Genomic DNA, 22,218 nt, shown 5'->3' with positions numbered 1-22,218 from the left:
AAGCCAATTGAATTGAGAGACCGAGGAAATAAAGGGCTAGGCACACAGAGTCCGAGTAGAGGGTTAAGAAAGAGAATTAAGGGTCGTACGAAAGGCACCTAACCTAGGTGTAACGTATCGAAAAAGCGGAAACAATTTTGGTTGAGAGACAAAACGGTAGATGCATCTGAAGCACAGGACGAACGGTAGAAATTTGGATGTGCTGCTAGGTTTTTTGGGGGGTTTTTTCTTTTTCTTACAAGGGTTGAAGGTTGAAGGTTGAAGGGTACATACAGAATTGAATACCTACCCCTCTAGCCCCTCCTAAGGAAGTCCCTTGAGTTTAACAGTTTAGCGTGAACCTTTTCCTGCCTTTTCAGTACAAGGTATACTGCAGCAACGATGGGTTTCTCCACCTTTTGTTTTACAATATAATTACAGTTAATGAGATCGAGAAGCCAAGCCCCATCATCAATTGCCAATCACACGTGAGTCCAACAGCCCTTCATATACAACATCGAATACGTACATACATGTATGTATGGATGTAATGTACAAACAGCCCTACCCGCCCGCCGTAGCACATTGATGTAATACACCTACCTCCTTATGTACCTACATATACAAAACATAACCTACAGTAAGCACATTGCACGAGACAACCACCTCCGTCCGCCTTTTCGTATAAGAATACCTGATACTTGAGACGACAGAAAGCGGATGTAGGGAGAGAGCCAGTTTCGAGAGCAGCACCTTGGCATACCTAATTCGTCTGTTCGGTTTTCGATACCCGATACAGGGATTTTCCATGCGGCAATCCGTTCGCTGCAGACTTTGCAGAAAAAACTGAGCCACCACCATTTTTTATATAGATACCTACCTAGGTACCTTACCTATACGCGGAATACCATCGATTTTCGGTAAGTCATCGCGCATCCGCTCACTTTCATGACTCCCAACAGCATCAGTCAAACACGCATCGCCCATCACACATACACACACACATAAGTTAAAGTGGCTCATCGTAACGGGCCGCCTTATACTAGCTACCTACCTATGCTGCCTGTTTCCGTCGACTCGATGCGAACAACGACACCTGAGTCTTAGGGATAAGCGCCAAGGGGAGCTGACGAAGGGTGGGGGCCGGACAATGCGATAGGTCTCTACCCAGCTAGCCCGTGGTCGTGGCAGACGCGGCCGTGCGAATTGAGGCCGTGGTCTATCCGTTTGCCGAGGCCGATGCAGGATACCGAGCAGCGCAGCGCAGCGCAGCGCAGCGCAATGCGCACAGGTACTACCCCACAATCGTCGACAAATCTTTAACCAGCGCCTACATATCGCAGCATGTAGGTATGTTGGATGCGTAATGCATATGATTAACGATCATCAATTTCCTCTTCTTCTCTTTCCCTCCCCAACCCATACGACCAGACCAATTTCGTTCGCGCCGGATACAACAGAAGGGATACGGCAGATACACCTATTGATGGAGTCATGTAAAAGATTCCAAAGCTCAGCAGCGCACATCTCACTAATCAATAATCATCCACTAATTCGTACAGTTGCGTCTACGTCTGTAAGCTGATTTATTAAACACCGCCCTCCAGATTCCATAGGTCATAGGGTGCGGCGCTTAGGTTCAAGCCGCCTTACCTCATATTTATGACCCTACGTAGGTATTTTGATCTTTTTAGTGGCTTAGCCTTCTTCTGTCCAGCTACATCATTGTCAGATCGTGGCCGCAAACCGAACATTGTTCTCCACTCATCCACAAAATTTATATAACCTATGTATCTATCCGATGACACAGGCAGAGTCATATTCCGTATACGTCGTAGCCATTAGTCAATTCTTCGTATCTAAATTAGTACGAACACGTTTCTATATTTCAATATAATAATCACGACTTAATAGTATTTGGCTATTATCTAATTGCGGTGAAAGAGACTAGTTTGACATGGCTCAGCGGTCCGAATGTTTAGTACGGTGGATATTGATATAAATACCAATACCACTAGCAGCCCACTCAACTAAAAAGGTCCCCTTAGCTCCGGGAAGTCTTAGACACGATTACCTAATTCAAGGCTTTAATCTCAACACTAGCAGCAATGTGTTTAGTCTGTAAGAAAAGATGCGCTATTGTAACTGGTGAGAGCTGCACTATGTACCTACCTTTTTGAGTTAGGATAGATAGCTAAGGTGCCCTCATTCCATGACAATAACTCATCTCCCGCTCCAACCCAAACCCAACCCAGCCTACCTAAACAAAACAAAGCAAAACAAAATAAAAATCACTACCATGATCCCCTGTTGAAGATATATCACCATAAGCATTAGCTCCCATCCTAGAAACAGCCTCCCTCCCCAAGTAGGTAAATCCGCACCATCGTTACCAAGCCCAACCCGCGGCACAGCAGCAAGCGTTCAGGCGTCTAGTCGAGTCTGGGCGGCGAATCTTCTTTTTTCGGCAATGTGCTGACTACGTTGCTGTATACCACGAATGTCTCTCCATCCGACATTGTCACAGTCGCGCGGAACATGTATTCTCCAGGCGGGTAGACGGGGACGCCCCTGAAGACGAAGACACATTCATTCCGTCTGTCCACCTCTTTCTTGAACGGGGGGAAGTTCTCGACGACCTTTTTGTCTGGATGGGTTAGGCATACATGGATTCGGCACCCGCTGTCGTGGGCGAGTTGTCTGTCAAGCCTGACCGTGATGTTGAAGTACGCGGGGCTGGTGGCGCTGGGGGTAGCTTGAATGCTTACGTGGCTCATGGTGACGAATCGCTCATGTAAGTATTCTTGATAATGATGGTATCAATAATGAATAAAGTATATGGATCTGTAGGTATTTCGTGTGTTTTTGAAGAATGTGAAGAACAGAAGGGTAAAACTACGATCCCAACATTTGTCCCTACATATGAGTTCTCTACTACGATGCCCGGAAGTTGCATCTTGACGTTCAGTAGCAAGAGCTTTGACATTTTCAGATGAACTAGGGAACTACTATGCTTGCGTTGCTGTATGATGATTTCCTTCTCGAGCATTGGGCTACAAACAGAAGAAGCTACCATGATAGAGGCTGCTAGATGTTGTCAACCTTAAGCACCGGTTCCTACTACTTCAAGGATACACTCACATCCACGACCATATAATACTCAAATTTTTGGCAAGTCCTTACATCATAACATCAGTATCGACCCTGGAGGCAATCTAAACATACCTTCTAGCTAATTTATCCAATATATCATTTCAAAGAACACTACTTCCGACTGAGCTACGACTTCATTAATGATGCTTATGTGTTTTTGACGTCATCAGAGAATTAACTAGATCAGTACACTAGATCTACCAAGTAAATCGACGTGATATTCATTTCAACCTCCCTAACACGGTAATCCCTTAGACTCTTCGAACCAATATACTCCAGACGAAATAAGCAATAATTAACATTAGCCCTATGTGCAATCTCAGCCCTGTGATCGTGATAGATTAATGTAACATAAGATAACTAGCTACTTCGTAGCTAACTGGCAGCTCCGTCTCCCGACCAACAGCTCCCCAGCAAAATCCCTTGTGTAATGTAGTACGCATGTTGACGCCATGTTCCTGCTTTTGCGAGACGCCCTGCTCTGATATCGTCAGGACACAGGACACAGGGGGAGGCTTACGTGTTCACCATCCGTCCTCGCGGTAACTTCCTGATAGGTTGCATTTTGACCCCCAGTCTGACCGATCCCAGATACCTGAAACGAAACGATTAACTTGCAGCGCTGAGGTTCGGAAGGCTTGTCTGAGTCTTCTGACGGTCTTAATTTTCCGTCATCTGAGGATGGATTAATCAATCAATTAATCAATCAATCAGTCAATCAATCGACGATCTGGGGTCACAATATGTATGCTAATCCTCCTTACCCCGTACGGTCACAGTAGTCAAACCATCCGAACTTCAAGATATGTGAATCGAGCCTCCGCGCGAAGGAAGACATGTATGTGTATATCGTATGTGAGGTAGTCTAAAATTCTAAAAGCCTCAAGTTTCGTCTTCAGCCTCAAAAAGTCTAGCTCATGGGCTAGGTAGTCTCGTCGATAATACAAATAGATTTAGAGAGTGTCTAGAACGAGCATCGAGCAATCCTATCTCATTTGGAACTAGTGCGGATCTGGTTGCTGACCGTAGGTAGCTACTTTAGTTAAAAATCCTCCCAGGTGGGACGTTGAGGCTCGAAAGAAGGACTTTCTGACGATTAATGTCGCCTCTCGGGCGCCACCCCCTATCAGTTAAGTCGGGAAAACATCGTGGTGTGTATGTACTTTTGTCGATGAGTGGATGAGTGGATAGGTGGATTTCTTGTTACTAGGTATTAAGGATGCTGGTTATAGAAACACGATATGCCGACAAATACCGCATCACTTGCATCAGATGGAGCTTACAAGATCACTTACCATAAATCAGTGATCAAGGTATGCCCCCCGGTCCCCCGCACTGTGCTTTGCAGGCTGACGACTTACATAGTATGTATGTAAGGTAAGGTGAGGCAAGGCAAGGTATGTAAGATATGTATGTATGTATTTACGATCGTGAAGCTTCTCCCAAAACATGCTAGAGTAGACGAGCCAAGGGGGGACCTTACATGCTAAGATGGAGATTCTACATAAGATGGAGTGACTTGTCTGTGGGCTTAGCCTCATAAGATGTGAAGAAGCACGCGAAGATGAGACAGGTCCTGCATTTTCGCTACCAAGATGGCAAGGTAAATAACCCCTGGATGAGCAGGGAAGCCACGTTGATTCCAAGGTTCCAAGGTATGAGATGTTCGCCGAATCGTGGTCCCAAAGGATCACGCACGTCTCCAATACATATGCACAAGCGCACATACCTGCCTAATTGGACCCGGCAGCAATCTACGGATCCATACCAACGTTTGAATAGAGTTATTTTAGAGTTGTCCGCGTCTATCCAGTATATCAGTTTTTGTCTCTACCTCGCTAACCTAGGTTCTCCCCTCTCATCCTCCCCATCTGTATACACGAAATTACCCCTGCAGCAAATCCTGCCAAGCCAACCCCAGGCACCCTATCCACGCCAACCTTTGCCCAATTAACCTGAGAACAAGGCAAGAGAGAAAAAGAAAAAAAAAAGAAAAAAAAATCCAATGAAAACGGGGCGTGAGCATTTCTGCGGCGAGGTTTCAAGATCGTCATACAAACTCAACATTTAGGATCGAAGACGGGCTCAAAGCAGTAGGTACTGTATTCACTCGCCACCTTCTACCTGCCCTGGCTGGACAAAGAAGAAGAAGCAGCCCCATCCCATCCTATTTGTTCCATAGTTCGCGATGCAAAAAAAAAAAAAAAAAAAAAAAAAAAAATTTGAGGAAAACTTCCAAACTGATCCCCCGTGTTGGGAACATTCAACACTTCAATTGAGAGTGAGACCGCGCCTCGTCTCACTTGGCTCGTGAACAGCTGGCTAGCTAGCTAGCTATCGCACACTTGGCCGAGAGAGTAACGATTGTATATTAGGTATGTATGTATGTAGTTATGTAGGTACCTAGGTAGACAGGCAGGCACCTGTTGAAAAAAAGGGAGGGAATATCCCAAATAGACGAATTCGTCGTCACAGCTGGAGAGAAGCTGCCGACGTCAGCGTCTGGCTTTCTCGGACCGGGATGGGATGTGTCGCCTCCGTGCGTGTCTTTTACGTACGTGCGGTGCGTATGTATGTGTGTACCAGAGCGACGTGAGTCTCGCGGCTCGCACGGTAGGTATGGTGTTGTCGCGGAAGCGCGCACGCACGCACGTGCCCCGCCGATGAGCTGCAGCACTCACTCATGGCGCCGACGGGATCCGGGTTTGAAGAGGGGAAAAAAACAATTGAGATGGTGATTTAGCATAACGTGGTGAAGTTGGGAGGCGGCATGTAAGAAAGGAATAGATGGATAGATGGGTGAGGTAATGTGATACAACCGCCCGAGACGAGGTCTATAGGATTTCGTTGGCCTTCTTCATCTGTCGAGGTGTAGCAGTCTTTAAGAACGAGTTTTTAGCATGCTGTGGTATGTACGGGGTTTGAGTTGGAGGTCTAGCAGGTGTGCTGGAAGTAGTGGCCTTCTGCTCCGAAGGTTTGTTTTGCCGCCTGCTAGGTGTAGATAAGTGATCCTTAGTTCTCGAGTAAACAATTCTGCCGAAGAAGCTGCTGCTGCGTCCCTTTGTCGTCTCGGTAGGGTTACTCATGATAACCCGAATGTATATATCTAGGAGACACCGGTCTGCCTATCTGCCCGGTTGTATAATTTATTTCACAGCAACCTGATCCTCTCAAGTTTTTATAAGAAAGACCCTTATTTTTGATGGTAGGGTAAACGAATGTATGAATAAGGTTATGAAGTGCGGTGATGGTACGGCGGGATGGGGGTGTTAAGAAGCAGAAGGACCAGCGGGATACGGGTTGGGGCATGACATTTGTGCACCGAAACTCTCGGGGACTAGCAAGATATATGCAGTGGTCCCGACGGGCCTTGCCGTCAAGACAGCTCTGCGATATGACAACAATACTAGCACTAGGCAGGCTGGCTCCGAATTGAAACATCGACTACGATTCTCTAAACAAATCCTATAATTCCACATACCCGCCTAGGTCATAGCAACCGGTCGCCGCAATCTTCTTTCCTACATGTTTGTGGACATCTGAGGAATCGTCGATATATGATACGGGCATTCGTCTACATTTCGTAAGGTATTAGGCAGAAAACATACGAGTTTACTCTTGGGGTGGTCTAGGATTACGTGGTGGGACATAACTTGATGCTCCGGGTTGAGACATTAGAGCGTGTCACCAGAAGCTGCTTCGTGGAGAGAAACACTAGAGAGCTGGTGGCACCTCTAGTCGCCGTTAATTATAAATAGCATGACATATGAGAATTTCACACTATTGCCAAGTGATGTAACCAAAGTCTCTCATAAGGCCGTAGCTAGCGATGTTGGTTCCTATTCAATAGACTCGGTCAGTGTTGCCGTCCTGCTGGAATTGAGACATGACAGGACGAACATCCGGCCGGAAGAGCTGGGATATAGCTGGTATTAGAGGATAGGGGAATGCCAGTCCGATTTTGTATACCTACGTAGTCTTGCCTCTCGGCGTATCTATTCTGAGCAATCGGTGTTATAATTCCTCATATTCAGGTCTAGTAGCCCCCCTCCTCCCCCCTCATGAACCAAAATGATATCAAGTATATATCTTGCCTACTACTACTAGGCTCCTATATACCAAGGGTTTCACCATGGCTCTAGAAGATGTGGAGATGCTGGTGAAACGATGGTTATATATCACTTTAACTAGGTGAAAAGTGTGTTCACTCGGCTTTCATTTAATATTCGGCATATCTAGGAGGTAGTTAAGAAAATCGCATATGATAAACCAGCCGTGTTCCAGCACGCGTATTCAGACATCTACCGACATGCTCGGTTGGTATCTTTCCCCCAAAACGTTCGTCTAGAAAAGCAGTAAACTATATGTATGCCCACCATGTTTCGATGGAGAAGAGCCATGTGATGATGATGAATCCGTTAACGTCCTGCAGGCGTGCAAGCCATCTAAGGTAGCTTACAATTAAACACCCATTACGCGGCAATAGCGTGAGAGACGACCGGAGAACCGGAGCAGAGTTAGTATACCGTATAATATAAGACGAAAGAGGAGAAGAACCATTCTATGCCCAATATCCCCTGTCACAAATTCGAACACATCTTTAGTCTACGGCACGAGTTTCTAGACGCGACCTAAAATGAATGCCGTGGCTGTCATTACTGCTGCTGATTAGTAGACGTAATAATTCGTTAGCAATGAACTATTTTGAGCACCCTGATGATGAACCATGAATGAGAACATAGGTACGTTATTTATATAGATGTAACTCATCGGGTCTCTGTTTATACTGGATTCTAGCACAAGTTTGTTACGTCATGTACGAAGGAAACGATGCTGAAATGAGAGCTGAATTTTAGCTGCGAACTAAACAAGTGCGAATGAATGATACTATATTCGTTGATTTCGTTTAAATGGCAGCATACTATATTAGAGACACAGACGTGAAACGTGAAAGCAACCGGATAGTTTAGACTACTGACAAACAAGCGACTATAATACCCGAAACCACATATATAAGCTCGGCGGACGTCTCGCTAGATGAGAGCGGGTTATTGATTATCTTCCTCCTCACTCCCGGTTTCCTCCTCTTCTTGCGTAACATAAGGAACGAACCGAAAGTCAAGGAAGCTGACCGAACCGCCTTCGACCTCGACCATGAACTGCAAGCTGAGAACGCCCTGACCATCCCCGCGGAAACTGACTTTGTTCGCTATGCGCATGGCCTCGCTTGCCGACTTGACAAAGTCGAATTTGAAACTTTGTACCCAACGGTCGTGCACGGAAAAGGTCTCGAGGAGGTCACGGCCGCTTGAGAACTCGACACTAGCACTACCAAGATCCCCGCTGCTGGATAGGCTTAGATAGGGGGCATTTGGTGAAGTAGCAATGGTGATACGAATTGGAGCCATAGGAGCTAACTCAGAAAGAGCATCAAGGAGCCATCGAGCTTGCATGATAATCTTGAAGGATATATCCTCCCGATCGAAAGGGATATTATCATGTGATTCAGGGGTGTAGGTGACCATATTACACTGAGTCTTGACTCCAGTCTCCTCGAGGATGATGCTTAGCGGGGATCCGTCTTCTTCGTACATGATACAACATGTTCCTGGCATACCTAGAGTCTGGTGATTAAAGGCGTCTGGTCGGTAGTTACGTAGATTGCTACGATACGCTTCCGATTCCGCTTTGGCCGCTCGGGCTGCTACATCCGTAGCCCCGAAGATCTGTAAGGCTTCTAGCAAAGCGGCCAGATTCATTTGAAATTTTGGTGGATCGCCTCCTTCATCTGGCAAGTTCAAAGTGTAAGATGTAAAAAGAGCTTTATCTAAAAACGCTACGCCTGGAGATACCGTTAGACCTTTTTTCGATATATACGATTTTAGCCGCTTACCTTGCATTACGCGCGAATGGTCTGCGGCAAAGCGGATGCCATCTTGAGTTATTTCCACCTGTACCTTTGGTGTGAAGCTGATACATTTTAATAGCTGATATATTTGCCTCGTGGAACTGGCCACTGCTCGAAATAGTGGTAGCTGCGGAGGAACAGATCCAGCGGATGAGGCCATATTAAAGGATATGGTCCTCCTTAGCTCGAGACTTTTTTCGATATTATCTCAGAAGATAGTAGCAACTTCGCTAGCCGTAATAGTTGCCGATCACGTTCATATAAGGTGTTTGTAGCCCAAAGAATACTTTCGTAAACCTCAATTCATCTATGGTACAGACCGGCGCTCTCCTGGGCCTGCGGCGCCCTTCTCGGGGTATCTTCTAGACGTAAACTCCAACCGCACAGAACATGTACACCGTGCCAAATCTGCAAACATGTTAGGGGGCCTGGAGATATATAGCGACGTGAATTGTAGAAAGGAACGTACGCAACGGCCAGCGAGGCCGGGACTCCGTAGAGGGGGAGGTTGACGAGAGACCGGTCTAGAGCAATAAATTAGTTATTCGTAAAAATCAATTGGCAGCCATAGTAATAATTGTAGTACTCACTCAATGCGAATGCGCCAGTCAGAGTAAGACCGAAGAGGAGTAGAACGAATCCGACTAGAAATTGACTACCCTTTCCAACTGTAGGAAGAAATGGACTGCCTGGTGCAGTTTGCCAGATTTCATGCAGTGAAGAATCCATGAAGAGTGATGACGAGGCTCTGTAAGAATTTTCTTTACGAAATCGGGTGTTGCGGATTGAATTGGCTGGTAATAATTTCTAGGTAAGAGACGAGGGAGGAAGGATGCTAACTTCTTCGCGGCGTCATACCTTAGTGGAAGATTATAAGATGTGATTGAATTTGGAAGCAGCAAAGCTCCCCCTTGTAGTCTTCCCATTGGACTTCTATTGGGTGAATGCAAGAGCTACATAGTATGGACCCATCTTTTTGCAACAAACAGGTGGCCTGTCTCTTTACGGCTTAGTGTAAACCTTACTGCCTCCCCAGCTCCCCAGCTCTTCTTTCTCTAATTGATAACTAGCCAATAAGAATACTAACCTTTCCCCATGTCCTTTTTTTAGTACCGGATCCATACTTTTTATTCCACTTCTACGTCGTCCAACAACGCCTCCGCGTTAGATTGCCGACGCTTCTCCATACGCTTATCAACTACAACCTACGACTTGCGACTCGAGCGCATTCCATACTCGTACTTCCGCCCTGATCACATCATTTTTTTACTTAGCTGTCACGATAGCTACTATGGTTAAGGAAGAGCGTGAGTTTTCTATCGCCGACAAATGTGCTACTGTTTCTAACTTGGCTCTTTCGCGACAGATGCTAAGCGCAAGGCCAGTGACGAGCCAACGTCACCCATCGCCGCCAAGAGGGCGAAGCGCGACGACTCGACAGAACCAGAGAAGAAGCCTGTTATTAAACCGATACCTTTCCCAGAGAAGGTAAGCAACCATCTTATATCTGCCCCCGCGCCGTAGTGATTCGCATGCTGCCAACCGTCTGCTAGCCTCCATAAGAGATAAGCAATACCGAGATAGACATTCCTTGCCCCCCCTACTCATCACCTCTGCGCAAGGGTTCCCAGCGCGACCATACACATATATAGAAAACACAAAGTACTGATGCCATGTCTCAGCCCGCTGTCATCGAAGAACGAAATGGCGAGATTGAATTCCGCGTAGTCAACAACGACAACGAGCGCGAATCTCTTATCATCCTCACAGGTCTGAAATGTATATTCCAGAAACAGCTGCCTAAAATGCCTAAAGACTACATTGCGCGCCTTGTTTACGACCGAACCCATCTCTCCATTGCCATCGTGAAAAAGCCGCTAGAAGTTGTTGGCGGAATCACATACCGACCCTTCAAGGGCCGTCAGTTTGCAGAAATCGTTTTCTGTGCTATTAGTAGCGACCAGCAGGTCAAAGGTTACGGTGCCCATCTAATGTCACATCTGAAAGACTACGTCAAGGCGACTAGCGATGTAATGCACTTCCTCACTTATGCAGATAATTATGCCATAGGCTACTTCAAGAAGCAAGGATTTACTAAAGAAATCACACTGCCGAGATCTGTGTGGATGGGCTATATCAAGGACTATGAAGGCGGTACAATAATGCAGTGCTCTATGCTCCCGCGCGTCCGGTACCTCGAGATGGGCCGCATGCTACTTAAACAGAAAGAATGCGTTCTGGCTAAGATCCGTGCGTACTCCAAGTCGCATATAATCCATCAACCACCTAAGCAGTGGAAGAACGGCGTCACTCCCATCGACCCCCTCTCGATCGAGGCAATCCGAGCTTCAGGATGGTCTCCTGACATGGACGAGCTGGCGCGACAGCCGCGTCACGGCCCGAACTACAACCAGCTCCTCCATCTGCTCAACGACCTACAGAATCATCAGTCGGCGTGGCCGTTCCTAAACCCTGTCAATAAAGATGACGTTGCAGATTACTACGACGTGATCAAGGAGCCGATGGATCTTAGCACAATGGAGACCAAACTGGAAGCGGACCAGTACAGCACTCCGGAAGAGTTCGTCAAGGATGCCAAGCTCATCTTCGACAACTGTCGCAAGTACAACAACGAGTCAACGCCGTACGCCAAGTCCGCCAACAAGCTTGAAAAGTACATGTGGGCCCAGATAAAAGCCATCCCCGAGTGGTCGCACCTCGAACCATAGGTTAGTAACATGGAAAGATCGTTCACGGAACACCTGCGGCTCTTAGATAACCGCGGTAGAGCGCTGGCTAGGGCACAGATGAAGAAGGATTTCGAGGTCGTCCCCGAGTTTTTGGAGAAGGGCGTGTTGACTAGACGCGCCGCTAGTAGGAAAAGGCAGGCTGGGGAGACCGGGTCGGCTCTGAGCATTGCTATCCGTACTAAGAAAGAAGAGACCTTGGGTTATAACGGTACCTCTAAGGCCGGTGCTGTTATTAATAGCGCCCCGGAGCCACCAGTCCAGCCGGTAGTTGAGATGGAAGGCCGCGATGCCCATATATCGCAACCTTTTGATCGTCCGTCAACCGTCGAACTATTCGAGCAAGTCTTACGAGCCTCCACGATTCCGCCTCAGAACCCCACGCGTCCGGCCAACGGTGCTCGGACCCGTCCCCACGCTACCCAGCTGGCATATACATATGCGTCGCGGCGAAACTTTTAACGAGTTCGTGGAGACACGGGTAGCAGCACGCAAGCCGAAGGAAGACGTTAGTCGGCGCGTTTCTCTTTTGCTTAGGTAGTCTTTCATTCCCCCAGTTATCGTTGTCCCTCGACGAAATGTTTAAGGACTCTTTGGAGGAAAGGGTTTTTGCGAGGGGGCGCGGGAGTGAGAGATATAACCGCAAATGGAGGTGAGATGGGAAGTGGAAGGGGAGGTAAGTTGTAGGATATGGTTTTTTGTGTGAGGAGGTGGATTTTGGTCGGTTAGGGAGGACGAGAATAGTCTTGTGTTTGGAGCGTGTTATTTGCAGAATGCGGAATGCCAGCCACTGTGACACTACGATGCGTGAAATCAGGATGATCTCCAATGTGACTTCTGTTGGCATCCATTTTGTTTTGCTTTTTCTTTTTCGGTGCGTGTATGCGTGATACGATATGGAGCTGATATAGAGCTCAAGTAATATCTAATAGGAGCCGAATGGCTTGTGCCAGTCTTTACAGTGTTTTTTAGGGAGGGGAGATTTCCGCTTGCAATGACTGTATACTAGGTACGCTTCTCGACACTACGCAGATTCGAATCCAAATTCAATAGCACGTCCTCATCATAGCATCACGATAATCTCCTTAAGAGTGAAATCGTTTTCTTTTAACCTAGCTATAAGCAGATATGCACAAGGCGAACTACTCGACCTCGACCTCTCATGTAGATGAATAAACAACCCATCGCAGCAAACCAAATCCAGACCTAGCTTGCCTGCTAACAAAATCAAATCTGCGAACAAAGCTGATAATGCCAATCCGCAACTCCCCGTATGAGCCACCCCTATATAATAAGTGAACCAATGACACCTGCTGTTATCTGCCCTGATGCGCCCCTTCGGACGGCTGGTATTTGTTGACACATAGATGCCTCGAAGTAGTAGGATGCCTGAGGCCGAGACTGGAAAGTTGATACCATAATGCTTCTAGTTGCAATCGGACTAAGTCCTCGGATATCTACCACCGAGTTTAGAAGTAGGCTGTAAGAAAGGCCACTGGCACTCAAGACCTCCGCTTCGTTTATCGGGAGTATTGGGGGTGTATTATACGATAGAGTGCCTATGTCGGGCTTTCGTTCGTGACCTGGTCTATAGACCTCGAGAATTTTGCTGTTAAGGGCGACCAATTTCTATTGCTCGGTCGGTACGCAATCCTAGAGCATCCGCCTCCTTTTCCATGTGTCTCTTTTCAGCCATCTGAAACCACAGGTAATCCCAAATCTCATCAATATGCTCTGGAAAATCTTCGTTGTTTGGTATGCACTTTTATTAAGTGGTCCTAAAAACAAGTGACGACCATCTAGGCCGTCGACAAAGTACTGCGTGCCGCATCAAAATCGCCAGTGCCCACGTATTAAGGGCACATTAAAAGTTGAAAGAATCTAGTTGAAGGGTATCGAATAGTTTTGTACTTCTTTCCACCGTTACCACCTCGAATACCGGTGCTATGGCCTCAGTGATGACTTCTTAAGGAAGAGTAATATAGGTCTGGGTGCCTGACTGGGCTGTTCGCTGCAGACGAACTTCCGAGGTGGCGACACTGGCTTCGCTAGCCGGGAGCCGTAGATCTGAAAAGTTGCGGCGCAAGTTCCGTCTATTGCCGGGGAGGTAGCCTTGCAAGGAACGTCCGGAAGAACGCTCACCAGAAGCTGAGGTACTGTCTCGATTCGGTGTTTCATTGTCTAAGGCATATCGGAGGACCGAATGGAGGAAGTCCGGGATATCCTGCCAACGACCAGCTCGTGCTGCACTCAGCATACCCGGCGGAAAGAGTGCCTGCGGGATGAGAGCCATGTCGGATGCCCGCGCCATCTGCTCTGTGAGGAAGGGAAATTCGCCGGCCTCGATTGCATTCTTCAGCCACTGTTCCCACTCCTCATCCAGCGGTAGCGAGGTATCGCCGGCCTCGTGGCGTGCTGCCCTTTCGCGAAGTTGCTCGTTCAGAGGGATTCCGACGCTTGTTAGTTCACCATCGCTGTCCTCTTCTTCGTCTTCGTCTTCGTCTTCTTCCTGCTCGCCATCCATGTCCTCGTCTGGCGTCGCCGCGACCTGCGGTAAGGTCGCGGCCTGCGTTGCGCATGCTGTTTGTGGCCTGTCTTCAGGCTCAACCCACTCGGCAATATCGTCAAACGCAGTATCTTTAATGACGATTCCGGAATCACGCTCGAAGCGTTCCTTCGCCCACTTTGTACCTTCCCATTTTGTTAGGCTTGCGATTTCGGAGTCGGTCAGGCGCAGACCGTCGAACGCCCGAAATAGACGACGATGCCACTGCCAGCGGCTAAGTCGTATACGGTGGATACGATGAGTATAGTCTAGGCCAGGGTACTTGGCTTCTTGAGTGTCAAGATGCCCATAGAAAGAATGGACTTCCTGGCGGACCTCCGGGATAAGGTTGCGGTGAAGGAGAGTATGGAAGTTCTGGGGATCGCTGGTTCGGGGCTTTTGGAACATGAACTCGTAAACGAGTTGGTCGACTGGGCGGCCCTTCATGTTGGCGGAATCGAACTGAGATGTTTGAAACAGTAGAGATTCGGAACGAGTTGATCTGCTCGTTAGGATTTACTTGTTAGGTAGTAATGCCGGAGACAAGGCGTCGGATAGAATGTAGTCGAACGTAATAGAGGAAGCTTAAGAAGCGGAACGATTGCACCGAACTGCTGCCGAGTCCGACGCTACCAATGGTAAGTTTCGCAACAGGGAACGGCGGAATAGACAATAATATTGGCGTTTTGGTGCGTCGCTTAAGGGGGGGTTCAGTAACGTATGTATGTATGTAGAAAAATAGAAAGATTTAGGTACTCAGTTGGGCGAGTAGAAGTTATGTGCGTGTGTGCGTGTGTGTATATGTGTGTGTGTGTGTGTGTGTGTGAGGTGGTGTGGTGTGGGGAGACCTTAGAGACGGGGAGCCCAAGACGAGTGGGAAGAACGAGGGGAACTGTGTCCCAGAGATAGTATCAACTCAAGTCTACGCCGCCGACAGCAGAAGGCAGAGGTGAGGAAGCGTGAATAATTGCAAATGCTTAGATTCGTATAATGCTGGGTGTTGAACCTGAAGGTAAAAGACGGATAAAGGTTTCGAAGTCAGCTTGGGGAGAGAGAAAAAGTGTCCAAGGTGGCTGTCCCGAGATACGATTCTACGATTTGTTACGGGAGTAGGGATATTTGCATGTGTCGCAGGGTATTCAGGTATTGCAGATATTGCAGGTACTATGTACGGAATAGTTGGGGCGATATTGGGTGGGTGTGTAAGCCGGTAGGTGCATTAGGTACATCTATACATAGCAGGTAGGATGGGCGCTGGGATGAGCTGGAAGGAAATAGGAACACAAGGTACGATAGCCGAGTCCTAATTAGGATTGTGCGCTAGTACCTTTTCCCGCAAAGGGTACCTACCGTGTTGGATGTAAAACGAGATCACACAGGTTCACAGGAAAATAAAAAAGGAAGCAACCAATCAAATGCTAATTTGTGCATGCGTTGTTGCAGGGGGGCTGCCGGTCCAGAAGGGCGATGTTTACAGGGATTCTCCATTGGCCCAGGTGTTGCCTTCTCATTGAAAGGTACCTAATATCTACCCACTATTCTGTAGTGAATTATATCTATCGTGATTGTATATGGTATGTACATACGTAGATGACTAGTGTATGCTCTATCGCGCCCATTCTATCTGCAAATGTCTTGTTCCATTTCCATCTGAAGTTGTCGTGGCTGTCTATAGTCACTTAAAAAGCCGTGCTTTTATTTGCCTACTATTTAGATTAGACAAGTCAATAGGTAATTTACACTACACTACCTACACATACACATGCACTGCCTAGCCATGTACATATGCACATATGTACATATGTATGTATTGAAGCATCCAACCACTAAGCGTTAAACGTACATATTACCGACGCAGATAAGTCCACGCAGCGCCTCCCTCGTTTTCTCACCTTGCCTCGCCTTCTCCTACCTACATAAACCCTATCATTTCCACAAGCTTGCTTACTTCGGCCGAGAGAGATCGGGGAAGAAGACTTTGAGCCGCAAAACTCACATTACCCATGACCAAGAAAGCTGACATCCGCTGAACGACGATATCCAACAAAATACGCCAGCATTAATTCCTTTGTACCGCATAAGATGAATCTAGCGAACAGTGCATTACCTGGGTAGAGACATTGCATAGATTGCTTTATATACATAAGGTAACATATTGCATATTATAGTTACAACAGTCTCCTACCCGATGTGACGGACCCTGAATTATCGTTCCCCGCGCCCGCGCTCCGATTAACCCCTCCGTCTACATCCCATGTCATCCATGCGTCCGAAGTACCACCTTTTAAGCTTCCAGATTAATAAAATATCCTCTCCGTTGCTACGTTATGGCATATAGTAAGCCTACGCGCCCGACGGTCATTATCTCTGCTAAACGCCGATTCTTCTTTTTTTTCTTATCTCATAACGGCATTTAATCAGCGACAAATTCAAATGTCAGGTGAGAACAAATTCAAGTCTTGCACAACTGTCACCGTGCTGAATGTAGGTACCCGCAAACAAGGGAGGCTTGATGGAAGGAGTCATTAATTACCCTGTGCACACGTCTGAAGTCTAACTAACACGTCTTGTGTTTTTTTTTCTTCTTCTTTTTGAAACACGGCTTATTCATTAAAATGCTCTCGAAGAATGAGAAGGAAGCTACCTACCCTAGCATGTCAGCGCTATTCCTAAAGACTTCATTCCTTCCTTCCCTAGTCGTGGGTTAATAAGCTATGTCATCATACAGGCTACTATGCTTTATAATCCCAAGCATTTGTACATAACGTTCAATCTTGTCTTCTGATCTCAAAGATATCTGACCTCGAAGATACCTGATCCCCTACATCATTCCATATTATCCAAACTCAAGCAATGACCGCCTTAGATCCTCCCATACAATATGATTATTGGTAAAGCTTCGTATAATTCATAACATAATTAGACAACTCAGATCGGCTACCCAGATTCTTCACGCATTGCTGCACGAACTGCGGCCCGCACTTTATTGCCAACCGCCTCAGTCCGCGACCGGCTCCAAACGGATGCCTCGGGGCGAAGGGCCGAGATCCACTTCGGATCAAATGGGCTGAGCGCCTTTCCGAGATCTTTCCATATCCATATATGGACCACGATCTTGTCCTTAACCAGGTCTATGTCCACGCAAGTATCGGTGCAACAAAACTGACAGTTGAGAATATGGTAGCCAGGTCCATATACGCTGTGCCACTTGGTCCATTTCCTAACGGAGCCTCCTAAAGGGTCGCGCCACTTCGATACATATGACATGCCCGCTTTTATAAGTCCTCGCGTCTCTCGGAACTCATATTGTTGAAAGCGCTGCCGGTAGTGCGGACACGTCCTGAACGTCCAATCCTTCGGAGAATATCCCAATATAGCATACTCGTGTCCGAACAGAAACTTCCGTTTCTTCGGTTCGATCGTAAATCGGATCGCTTGCTGAATATAAAAGGAGTCCTTGTACCAGTAAGGTTGGGTCCAATACCGAAACTCGGGTCGCTTTTTCCCATCCCCGGCCACGGTTCCGTGACACGCTAAGGCCTTGGTTCTTGCTCTTTGTGTCTCGAGTGATGCCGCGGTCTGAACCCAATGGATATGATAGTATGCTAGAGCATAGCGGATGGAAGGGTGGATAGGATCAAGCGGATCAGCAGTGGAGTGGTCCAGATGTAATAAAGACCATATCCGTTCGCCGTCCGGAGCCTTATCGTATCCCACCACATTTTGCTTAGGCGACCCAGTGAGCCGCAGGACAAACCCCAGGGGCTTCTTGTCAGATGGGACGCATTTGTTATACACGATTAGTAGTTTGTGCGGGTTATGGCAAGAGCATCCCTCGGTAGGCCCGAAGACGCAAGGAAAATTACCAGCCCAGTCCTGACAGCTCTTGAACTCGAAAGGGAAATCCATGTAACCCGAGGACAAAGCTTTCTCGTCCCTCTTATCGTCACATATACCTTCAGGGTTAATCACAGCATACTGCCACTTACTGTGTAAAAACCTGAAAATTTTGAAGGGACTCTCCCGTTTCTTGGCCATCTTGGATGAACTCATTAGTATGATGTTGATTTGAAAAGCGTAAGATAGTCAACGTGGAGCTGAGATAGTAATTAAATGCAACTAGGCAGAGTCATGCATATAGCCCTCGAGGGGGAGAACAGGAAACCAGGGGGGCAGTGTAGAGGGTGTGGTAAATATATCCGCGTAAAAGGTGATCAGATACCTTAAAGCTCCAACTTTTACGCCCAAGCTCACACACATATATGCTCAACCTTAACTTTATATTCACACTAGTTCATCTATTTCGTTCCGTAGCGTAACGGAGCGTTTCTTAGACGTATGAGACTGCTTAAAGTGCCGCAACGGCGAGAAGTTTGATGGAACAGGGTGCCAGGCCTACACTATTACTATATACCAACGCTTGGTAGCCTTATATATTTCTCGTGACGATATTTTCATCTCTGGTCAAGCGCCGGTTGGATATCTCCGCCCCGCCCCCTAGAGCGTTGGCGGATATCGATCAACGCCTGAACCCTAAATCACCCTTATATACCAGCATACTTATCTATAGAATAAAGACAAAGCAGTATAATATAAAGAAACCCGTCCTGAATCTCGCAAGCTTTACCGGGAAAGCGATTTCAGCTTCTTCGGGTCAGTATTTCTCCCCACAAAACCTTATAGGGGCGGTTCAAGCGTTCACCCCCACGGCCAAAGCTAGAACTTATTAGGGGGTTACGAAACTGAAGCGGTCTTGGCTTGAATAGATATAAACATAGGCTTTGTGTCTCTATATTTCCTCGTCTGTCATTTTAATTATAGCTGACTCCTGGTCTATTCTTGCAGTTACGGCCATGTCGACAGCCTTAAAAACGGGCAGTTGGCCTCTTCTCAGGGATAGTAACCATCGCTACAGTGGTGAGATATTAACGGCTTCTAGGAGAGGGGTGCAAGAGCATGGTTTGCTTTTCTTCTATAACTCGGAATAAACATATGGTCCTGCTCATTATCGGAATCTCATCTTTGTATAGTGATTAGACCGTAACTATCATCACTCTTCCTCCATATAATACGCATCTCAGATATTATATCGTGTTAGGATACCATTCCTAAAATACTTAATATGCGGCTTTGGGTGTCCGAGATTGTAACTTTGGTATTATATAGCCCGGTTTTACAGAAATGATAATGAATGCGTTTACGGCTAAGGGCTATGAAATTATGTAAGTCATAGGGGACAACTATGGCACGTAGTATTTCTAGAGTACTTCCTTCGAGGGAGACAAGGAAAAAATGAATTTACCAGGACGGATATGAAAATAAAAATAAAACTTCATATTACTTGGTATATCTCTTCCTCGGGGTCGTTAGCTGATCCAGCTTTCTCACTCTATTTACCATAGACTCATGTACTAGGAAGTCTTCAACATAGTTCAGTAATGGTAAGCAATACATGAGACACGTACGTGAAGCAAACCGTCTAAATAATTCTTTACTGTGCACACTCCCGTCGCCCACCAAGGTCCCGCCCCACGCACAAACAATATTTACAAACGTAACCAAGCAAATTTTCACCACAAGACGCCCGGTTAGCTCAATCGGTAGAGCGTGAGACTCTTAATCTCAAGGTTGCGGGTAAGTTACTGCTTCCCCATCGGGGTTCTTGACGATTATATACTAACATCACCTCAAAGGTTCGACCCCCGCATCGGGCTCAATTCCTGATGTTTCCCTGTACTGGGAAAAGCAACATATTTTTTTAACGACTTCTATATCAGGAAAGGATAACTTTTTTCTTCCTTTTTTCTTTTTTCACTCTGAATATTTCTACTATAGCCTCGTAGCCTTGTAATCATTCCCTCGATACCTAAACCTCAAGATAGGTCTGCCTCGACGTAAAATACAAATATATACCTACGTAGGTACATATCACATTTAATCAGTTAGATAAACGTATCCATTAAGCTTAACTAGTAGAAAATATAGACGAAGCCGAACCACTCGATTATTTACGATATCTCGACTGAATTTAGCGAGTGGCCCATGAAGAAGATTTTGGCACTAAACTAATACAATACTACAATACCACGATAGTACCTAAGCTAAAAAAGAAGAAAAAGAAAAAGGAATACCTAATGCGGCCACTCCGATGCCCACTTTATTAGGTTTACCTCGAGACTGTTCACTCCATGTCTTGAGGTTTGAAGAGGTACGTACCAGGCTAAGAGCCTCACGGCTATCCCGTTAGGGCAATTCTTCGAATTCTTAATCCTGTACGACGAGGGACCCATCCCATTGGGAGAGCGTATGCAGCTAACGAGAAAAACCGGTACTTTGGGGCTTGCGGGTTTACGTATAAGATTTTTAAGTTTAGGGGTCCAGCCAGTCCACAAATTAAAAACTTGCAACAAACCACCACTTCAAACCTCCAATTCCATATCGGCCCTTTCAATAACGGCACCATAACCCAATAACCCAACCATGCTTCGCTGGTACGTAGGATGAATGTCACCTCGACATATATTAAACGCTTTTCCGCTGAGCCGCCGGTATATGTGTAATGAATGTATTGAGCAAATTGCTGATCGAGATGGTCCAGGTACCAACGAAAGCTCGCCTCGCGGCCGTTATTGACGCAGAGCGTCACTACCGCTGTGCTATTCGCCGTCGGCGATATCACAGCGCAGCAGGCCGTCGAGAAGAAGGGTCTTGAGAAGCACGAGCTTGCTCGAACTGGTCGCATGTTCCTCTACGGTGGCGGTATGTTTCTTCTCATAATCTATCCCGTGTCAAAATACTCTATCTTTCTCCAAGATACAATAAAATTTGTCAATATTGATATCACATATCTCACTGCTCACACCTAATAATTCTTCACCAACGCATCTCTTACCCCACATCACCCCCAACTGACCGCTCCCAATTCCCTCACATGCCCCCTTTTTTTTTGACGCTCCCCCCACAACGGCCATATTTCCGCAGCAGAAAAGAAGCACACTAGCAAAGCAAGGAACAAAACTTAAAATTAAAATGAAATACTAGCAAATACTAGCATGGAAGAAAAAAAAAAGAATAAGCTCAGACGCTAACTTGCCCCTCTAGCCATCTTCGGCCCCGCAGCCACGACCTGGTACGGGATCCTGCAGCGCTCGATCCAGCTGCGCAACAAGAAGGCCGAGATGGTCGCGCGCGTAGCCGCCGACCAGCTGATATTCGCGCCGACCTTCATCGGGATATTCCTGTCGAGCATGGCGGTCATGGAGGGCGGGTCCCCTAAGGAGAAGCTGGCCAAGAGCTACGCGCCTGCGCTCCAGACAAACTACCTCATCTGGCCGTTCGTCCAGATGGCTAACTTCACCTTCGTGCCCCTCGAGCACCGCGTCCTCGTCGTCAATCTCGTCAGCATCGGCTGGAACTGCTACCTTAGCATGATCAACAGCCAGAAATGAGCGAGCTTGCGACCGGTTCGTTGGCTTTCCTTTGGCTCGGGGGGGAGCTTTGAACTTGGGATTGTTGGCGGTAACGAGGGACGTAATGGTAGGAGTGCCGTAGGACTATGTAGCTTTGGAGCCGAGGGCTTGTGATGTCTCTTGGGATTTAAAAGGGACCGGGGAAACTACGGTGATAGACTGGGCGTTTGTGGTCGGGCATTCGTACTGCCGGTCTATATTATAGTCTCCTGCATGTTGTTGTCGTTGGTAGACTTCTTTTTCAAGCATTGGATCTACGGCATAGCTATAGCATAGAATGGTGTTGGCCTAGAGCAGGGGTTTGTTCCTATCCGGCAACTTTTACGTGGAACCGGTTTCTGTTCTGATTGGAGGACAATACTTGAAGAAAATTGGAATTGAAAGATATAATACTAGGTTTCCAATATATACTCTGAA

The 22,218-nt window shown here is 46.9% G+C and overlaps 7 protein-coding genes and 1 non-coding gene across 8 annotated transcripts; 3 read left to right on the top strand and 5 right to left on the bottom strand.

Annotated features, from left to right (window-relative positions):
* Positions 1-5,330: 5,330 nt before the first annotated feature.
* On the bottom strand, positions 5,331-6,410 carry F4817DRAFT_329581 (uncharacterized protein). The gene has a single exon (XM_049302290.1). It carries the CDS (start codon positions 6,216-6,218, stop codon positions 5,967-5,969), a length of 252 nt encoding a protein of 83 aa, XP_049161786.1. The 5' UTR covers positions 6,219-6,410; the 3' UTR covers positions 5,331-5,966.
* A 1,454-nt stretch (positions 6,411-7,864) lies between these two features.
* F4817DRAFT_303266 (Rad1-domain-containing protein) lies at positions 7,865-9,385 on the bottom strand. The gene is made up of 2 exons (XM_049299818.1): positions 9,026-9,385; positions 7,865-8,974 (listed from the first exon to the last, which is right to left on the bottom strand). The coding sequence occupies exons 1-2, from the start codon at positions 9,198-9,200 to the stop codon at positions 8,181-8,183; spliced, it is 969 nt and encodes a 322-aa protein (XP_049161785.1). The 5' UTR covers positions 9,201-9,385; the 3' UTR covers positions 7,865-8,180.
* A 17-nt stretch (positions 9,386-9,402) lies between these two features.
* F4817DRAFT_313358 (uncharacterized protein) lies at positions 9,403-9,769 on the bottom strand (the record flags this gene model as incomplete). Its single annotated transcript, XM_049300236.1, has 3 exons — positions 9,403-9,448; positions 9,510-9,564; positions 9,631-9,769. 3 exons carry the CDS (start codon positions 9,767-9,769, stop codon positions 9,403-9,405), a joined length of 240 nt encoding a protein of 79 aa, XP_049161784.1.
* Positions 9,770-10,331: 562 nt separating this feature from the next.
* F4817DRAFT_369461 (Bromodomain-containing protein) lies at positions 10,332-12,249 on the top strand (the record flags this gene model as incomplete). Its single annotated transcript, XM_049307350.1, has 3 exons — positions 10,332-10,347; positions 10,407-10,528; positions 10,723-12,249. 3 exons carry the CDS (start codon positions 10,332-10,334, stop codon positions 11,767-11,769), a joined length of 1,185 nt encoding a protein of 394 aa, XP_049161783.1. The 3' UTR covers positions 11,770-12,249.
* Positions 12,250-13,194: 945 nt separating this feature from the next.
* Positions 13,195-14,916, bottom strand: F4817DRAFT_303204 (uncharacterized protein). Its single transcript, XM_049299817.1, has one exon. The coding sequence runs from the start codon at positions 14,777-14,779 to the stop codon at positions 13,754-13,756; it is 1,026 nt and encodes a 341-aa protein (XP_049161782.1). The 5' UTR covers positions 14,780-14,916; the 3' UTR covers positions 13,195-13,753.
* Positions 14,917-17,269: 2,353 nt separating this feature from the next.
* On the bottom strand, positions 17,270-18,370 carry F4817DRAFT_313354 (uncharacterized protein; the record flags this gene model as incomplete). The annotated part of the gene is made up of 1 exon (XM_049300235.1): positions 17,270-18,370. The coding sequence occupies one exon, from the start codon at positions 18,368-18,370 to the stop codon at positions 17,270-17,272; it is 1,101 nt and encodes a 366-aa protein (XP_049161781.1).
* Positions 18,371-19,914: 1,544 nt separating this feature from the next.
* Positions 19,915-19,992, top strand: F4817DRAFT_t46. The gene has a single exon. It is a non-coding gene; the product is annotated as a tRNA-Lys (tRNA).
* A 652-nt stretch (positions 19,993-20,644) lies between these two features.
* Positions 20,645-22,193, top strand: F4817DRAFT_329567 (uncharacterized protein). The gene is made up of 3 exons (XM_049302289.1): positions 20,645-20,823; positions 20,931-21,091; positions 21,434-22,193. Exons 1-3 carry the CDS (start codon positions 20,813-20,815, stop codon positions 21,778-21,780), a joined length of 519 nt encoding a protein of 172 aa, XP_049161780.1. The 5' UTR covers positions 20,645-20,812; the 3' UTR covers positions 21,781-22,193.
* The last annotated feature ends 25 nt before the right edge of the window (positions 22,194-22,218 follow it).

Source organism: Daldinia loculata (genome assembly GCF_022478755.1).
Source record: "Daldinia loculata strain CBS 113971 unplaced genomic scaffold F4817scaffold_9, whole genome shotgun sequence".
Taxonomy (NCBI): domain Eukaryota; kingdom Fungi; phylum Ascomycota; class Sordariomycetes; order Xylariales; family Hypoxylaceae; genus Daldinia; species Daldinia loculata.
This window is presented reverse-complemented; position numbering and strand designations above follow the sequence as displayed.

Bases quoted from the DNA above. Each gene is read 5' to 3' on its own strand.
- F4817DRAFT_329581 (XM_049302290.1), bottom strand. From the start codon at position 6,218: ATGAGTAACCCTACCGAGACGACAAAGGGACGCAGCAGCAGCTTCTTC.
- F4817DRAFT_303266 (XM_049299818.1), bottom strand. From the start codon at position 9,200: ATGGCCTCATCCGCTGGATCTGTTCCTCCGCAGCTACCACTATTTCGA. The intron at 8,975-9,025 runs GTAAGCGGCTAA...CGGTATCTCCAG, and splicing joins CCATTCGCGCGTAATGCAAG to GCGTAGCGTTTTTAGATAAA.
- F4817DRAFT_303204 (XM_049299817.1), bottom strand. From the start codon at position 14,779: ATGAAGGGCCGCCCAGTCGACCAACTCGTTTACGAGTTCATGTTCCAA.
- F4817DRAFT_329567 (XM_049302289.1), top strand. The intron at 21,092-21,433 runs GTATGTTTCTTC...TTGCCCCTCTAG, and splicing joins CATGTTCCTCTACGGTGGCG to CCATCTTCGGCCCCGCAGCC.